Source organism: Corvus brachyrhynchos, unplaced genomic scaffold, assembly GCF_000691975.1.
Source record: "Corvus brachyrhynchos isolate BGI_N302 unplaced genomic scaffold, ASM69197v1 scaffold319, whole genome shotgun sequence".
Taxonomy (NCBI): Eukaryota; Metazoa; Chordata; class Aves; order Passeriformes; family Corvidae; genus Corvus; species Corvus brachyrhynchos.
This window is the reverse complement of record NW_008246065.1, coordinates 1,138,485-1,144,580: the sequence shown is the minus strand read 5'-3', so window position 1 is coordinate 1,144,580 and position 6,096 is coordinate 1,138,485. Positions and strand designations below refer to the sequence as shown.

The following is a 6,096-nucleotide window of genomic DNA, read 5'->3' as shown; positions in this document are numbered from 1 at the left end:
TGAAGCTTGATTCAGACATAACACTGGACACCAACACCTAGTGCCAATCATGTCCTTGGCAGAGAGATGTCAAAAGTATGAAGAACATTGCTCAAGAATGTTGTGTAGAACAAGCAACCAACTGGGCAAAGATATTTTAAGTTTCCCTTCCCACTGAGTATCTCATCAAGAGTACTTCTGAATTTGGGTACAAACACACATCTAACTCCCATGAGCTCAGGAGCAGCTCTCGGACAAATTGTGCTGCCTTGCAAGCAATCAACTCAACTTTTCTGTTTTCCTGAACATTTGGAAAGCCAGCCCACTCACCAACAGACAAGGCAATTTATGCAGCATTATGCCACAGGAATGTATTGTACAGCATCTATCTCAAGAGCTCCCACCTTTGTAATACCCCCAAAATTCTGACAGTGTTTTTTAATATCACTCAGACTTCTTGATTTTTACTGGTTTGTAAATCTTGAGAAATAATTCCAAGTTTTGAAATACTTAGCAAGTTTAGATAAGAATCCTAGATTTACCAGGTCACAATAATGGCTGAGAAAGTCATGAATGCTAAACTAAATTATTTTTAACAATGCGACTAATATGCAATCAAACTGTAAACACAGTGATCAGTTAAGAGAAAGGCTTGTCACAGTAACAGATGTCAAAAGCCATCAGCAGAGGGACATTCATCATCTTTACAAATAAGCCTGTCAAGGTATAAAGAATTCAAGTGCAACCAGTAAGATGAGCAGAACTTTCTGTGATTTAGAAGTTGAAAGAATATACATTTTATTTATTTTACTCTGGTCAGTTACAGAATGTCATAAAACTGCAGACTAAAGTCAGCCTGAGCTGTTAATACAGTTTAGCAGTATTAATATAGCTGCTAATACTGTTCAACACATAAATGTTAACCAGCATTTCTTAGTCTGTGCACAGACCAATTTATTTTGAGTAAACTAAAGGTGTGCTCTGAAACTGCTCCGAGAGGCAACCCTTGAAATTTTTTGAAAAGCAATTTCTGTTTGACAGCTGGACTTTCACCCGGATCAGCAAAATTAAAATGGACGTGTTTGTTTTTATCAGAACATCACACAATGTTATCAACAAATGTTTGTTTATGTTGTTCTTCTTTCAGCAATTATGGGACAGCTCTGCACTTTCTCAGTCAGGACTTCAATGCTACAAGATCCAGAGTGAGTTTCTGAAGTACCACAGCACCTGAATATAGAATGTCCACTAAAATCCTTCATGTACTCACTACTTTCTTATTAAATACATATGAATTAACACAAGTCATTAACAGAAGCCTGTATTGTTGTGAAGCTTTTCACTAGAGAAGTTAAAACCTGCAGAACTCTAAGACCCCTTACAGGACAAATGGTCTATCTCACTGACTTTCCAGTTCTATCCTGAAAACTTAGTAGTTAAACATTTATCCATAGCTTCTTTCTGAAATATTAACTAAATTTTTGTTAATCATTCACCAAGATTAAATTGTAAATCACTAATAGCTTTTAGTGGAAATTTTAACCTTTGCAGATACTACTAAAATCAGATGGAAAATATGTATCCCAGTAGGAATTCCAACATGAAGGGTCAGTGGTGCTGCGAACTTACTGCTAGTACTGGTTTCCTCTGTAAGCTGCAGAACAGTATTCATTAATACTGAGCCTTCACAGCACACTGACACAGTAGCACTGACATGAAATTAAATAGAGTGAAGTCTTATTAATATTATTTCTACTGCAAATCAGATACAGTAAGGAGTACAATTAGTACTAACAAAAACCCAAATATCATCCTCTTCTGCATAATATTAACATGAATTTGCACAATACAAGAAGTCTAAAAATCAATCTGGAGAATTCCTCTTGGTCTGACAAAAATTTAAAAAAAATAAAGGCCAGGGAAAGCCATTCCTCAACAATCTATTCTACTAAGGTAAGAAAAGTTACACAAACTGCTAGAAGATATAAGATACACTAAGGTTTCTTTTGATACCACCATGCCTTCAGCAAGATAGCTGTGAGAATGTTGGATCACAAACCTTAGCTACAAAACAAGCTGCCTTTTCATAAAAATCGGAACCACCTTGACTGCTAGATTCAGATAGGATGTGAAATCCTACTGGTCCATTAATTCCCTAAATGTATATGATAAATATTGCCTTGGTGCATAATATTGACATTGGTGAGAGGCCCTCCCACCTCTCCCAAGTAGCTAAAAGTCTGAATCTTCAGTAACACACACACTGAGAACACTGCACAATAAAGGTTCATGCAGCAAGGACAACAACTGGAGACCCAATTCACTCAAACTGCACGTAAAACATGGGAATACAAACCCCTACAAATTTGAAACAATATGCTAAAAAGACAGATTGATGGTTACTTTCGTGTCTTTAAGCAGACTGCAGTAACATCACCTCCTTCACTACTAACTTCATTAAGTTAGAGATGACTTTAACAAAAACATACAAGCAAACATCTTTGGTGTGAATGTTTGAATGCTACAGAACTAAAGAAATAAATATATTCACCACATTAGGAACAGACACCTTACCTTTCTGGAAACGTAAAACTTGGCTGCACTGATGCTAATCACCCACTACACACGGCCAACCCATGGTCAGCTTTCCCCTTTCTAGCTCAACTTACACATGATGTAACATAACAGCATCTTCTATTCTACTTTAGGAAATCAAAATTTTCAGAACCACACCCCAAGAAACCACATGACTCCTAAAATGCTATTGTATGGTATTTCAATCCTTTTGGACTGATACAATCTACAGGATATATTATGCAAACTTTAAAAAAATTATAAAACCCAGCAGAGCAGAAGCACTTACTAAACTTTTATAGGTGGTTTTGGATGATGTGACAGGGGCAGCAAAAGTTGTGGCTTTTTGCATATAGGCAATAGTGTTTGCTCCCTTCTGCAAGCCTGAAGCACTTAAATACCAATTAATAAGCAGCTACAAAAAACCCCAACAACCTACAGAGAGATAGATGTCCTGACATAAATTTTGATCTATTACACTTCTGAATGCTGCTGACAACACAAAGAACAACAAACTACTTGAAATTCAGAGATCTTGTAGAACTATCGAAAGAACACCAAAGGCACGTATCAGTCCATAATGAGTTTTAGAACTCAACTCTTTGGCTTGAGCAGAAAAATTCTCTCTTTGAAAGTAAACAGATTTGTATTGTATCCTAAACAGGGAGGTAAGAAAGGAACATTTACAGCCACTACTTTTAGGTCCACAAAACTTCCTTACATCCTTTTTTGAGGAAAGATAGTAAATCTGATTTCTCTCTCACACAGGCAACATGCAAGAAATGGCAGTTTCCATATTTAAAAGACAAAATTATGGTAAGCAATAAGGTAAGGTAAGGCCCAAGAGCCCATGGAAATTCTAGCAGCAACTCTGCCTAGTGCTTGTGAGCTAATGGAAATAAAATGATACCAAGAAAAATCCACTCTGTAGCCTCCTCTAGGAGACAACATTCCTATACAAGAGCTGAACTGAAAAAAGTTCAAGAGAAGTGAATCTGGGCGAAGCCTTACTCCTGCACCTTAGCCACATTCCAGGCTTGGAATACAGCATGGCATGGCTGATGAGATAACAACTGTAGGTATGCAGTGACTTCACGAGCAGTCACGGAATACCTACAGACCACACAAAATATTCCTAAAAGCATTAACAAGAATATACAACTTTGGAACTTTTCTGGTTGTCTGTCAGAGCTGATAACGTTAGCAACACATCAGGTTTCTGATAGTTTAGTTTCCACCTTAAAGTGGAAGCAGGACTTTGATACAGCCTGTGAAATCTAACAGTACTCACAGAAAAGAGAGCTTTCAAGTGTTCTATTAAAACAAAACAAAAGAGAACAAAAAAAAATCAGAAGCTCACAGCTCATTTTAGGACCAGCTAAAAAATTGCATGTAAAAAATCATGCAAAAAGACCCCCCTTCCCAAACTGGCAGAAAATATGGAAGGTTATTCTTCACATTTCTATAAAGTTAAGAAATGTAAGAAATAAAAATGCAAATGGTGTCAGCTTTCTATATTAAGCTTCAGAAAATATTCTGAATTCTTATAGGTTCATGACTGGAAACAACCTAACACCCCTGTAAGTACTGCAAACTGAAACAAACAATCCTTATTCCTGAGCTATTTAAGATGGGCATAAACATTGAGTGAACAGTGGTTAGGTACATTTTGCTTTTTAGAAGTTAAAAAAAAAACTGGCTTGCAACTGTTAAAAAAGAAAATTCCTTCCTAATTTACAGATTTTGGATTTCATTTATTCCTTCAGGAGTGAAAAACTAAGACATTCATAAAGTACTGCTTAAAACGATCAATCAAGTGCTTTTGCACATGGTCAAACAGCTACTGAAACAATTTGTTCTTCATTTTCTTGCCCCTCCCCCTCCCCAAATAAACCAAACAATGAAAACTTACAAGTTCAACTAACAATATTTTTATTTGTTGTTCTTAGGGGACAGTGAGTTTTATTTATGAGATTACAACTCCTCTATATTAAAGGCATTGCTCAGGATAATAATCTTTGAAACACAACTTGCAATTCTAAATTTAAGACATTTCAGACAAAAAGTAGGGACAAGAAGGTAAAATGTAAAAAATGCTCCAGTGAAATTTTTGTCTTCCATGCAAAAAGCCTACAAATAACTACAGGAAAGTAACCCTTTGTGATTGTGGTTACTACAAAACTACTAGGAAATTAATGTACATGTTGTTTATTAGTTTAACAAATGAAACAGTCACACGTGTGCAATAAACCATGTGGGGCAGCTGCAGAGATGCTATTTCAGACATCTTACTAGGAATTTGGTTTTTTCATGTTAGTGACTAAGTGGGCTAAGTCAGGCCCTTGATGGATGTGTTACTGGGAAGAACCCATGGCCAATGTGGTGGCAAAGCTTGTCAGCATTAAAAGAACATTTTAAAACTTAGCGGGAATACAGCAGTTATTAAAAAGAAAGAAAAAAAGCCAATCATGAAGAAAAGAACCTTGAAAATAAAACTGAATAAAACACTGTGTGACTCTGCCCTTTTCCCTCCTCCTATTCTAAAACAACACTGAAACCTAGATCCACTCTCAGGGCCAAGCAAACTCAGATCATTTGGGTAATCAACACAAAAAGCGTTTCAGATATGCCTATTTAAACTACGCATCTCAGGGAGCAAGGACCAAGTATTTATACTACACTATAAACGAGTTAAAAGAACTTTTGCAGACATAGACGAAAAATCACAAATTGCCTTGAGAAGCCTTTAAATGCCATGTCATCATTTTGAGAGAAATGTGAGAACAAACAGAATTATGAGACATTTTACTCTGTTTTAATAGTTTCTTTAGAGTGGCTTTCAGTCCAGACTATCTTTGAGAGCTTTTCTGAAGGCTACTGTCCCAAAAGCTAAATAGACAAAGATTTCATTTGCACTGTCCTGAGCTGTGTTTGTCATCTGGGCAGCCCGAGCATGAGACTGCCTTTCTCCCAGAGACAGCCCGAACGCGGCACCGCTCACAGAGCCCGAAACACCCTCTGGCAGCTGAACTGGAAATCGGGGAACTGGTTAAAATCAGCAGCAGCACAAAATCCCTGCTCTCAAGTGCCCAACCACAAGTGCGAGCCTCCCCCGTTTACGCCAACAGGACAAAGAAAATTCATCAAAACCATATCCGCAAAGCTGAAAATAACCCTATAGCAACCCAAACCCGCTCAAATTTGTATTTTTAAACAGAAAACGGATGACAGCCACCAAGTGACTAAACAGCCCGGAGAGACACGGCCAACACACAGTTATTTCTTTCTGCTGGGCCCGATGCCCTGTTATTGAACCACACCGTGACACGCTGGAGGGAAAAGCGATCCCTCCCGGTTTCCCGGCGCTCCCCATCCCACCCAGCGCCGGGAGAGCACAAAGAACTTTCCCAGCGCCGGGCCCGCGGCGCAGGGGGGGCCCGGGGGCGGCCTGTGCCCCCCGGGGAAGGCTTGGGACCCCCGCCTGTACCCCCAAAACTCCGGAGACAGACCCTGGAGGCTCCAGGGGCGGAACCCCACAGCCCC

At 38.7% G+C, this 6,096-nt stretch overlaps 1 protein-coding gene across 1 annotated transcript in view; it reads left to right on the top strand.

Annotated features, from left to right (window-relative positions):
- The first annotated feature begins 3,326 nt into the window (after positions 1-3,326).
- Positions 3,327-6,096, top strand: part of BAG3 (BCL2 associated athanogene 3) — a 31,354-nt gene continuing 28,584 nt past the window's right edge. The window contains exon 1 of the mRNA XM_017746811.1: positions 3,327-3,369. Within this exon, the coding sequence (XP_017602300.1) occupies positions 3,327-3,369 (43 nt within the window). The remainder of the gene's footprint in view (positions 3,370-6,096) is intronic.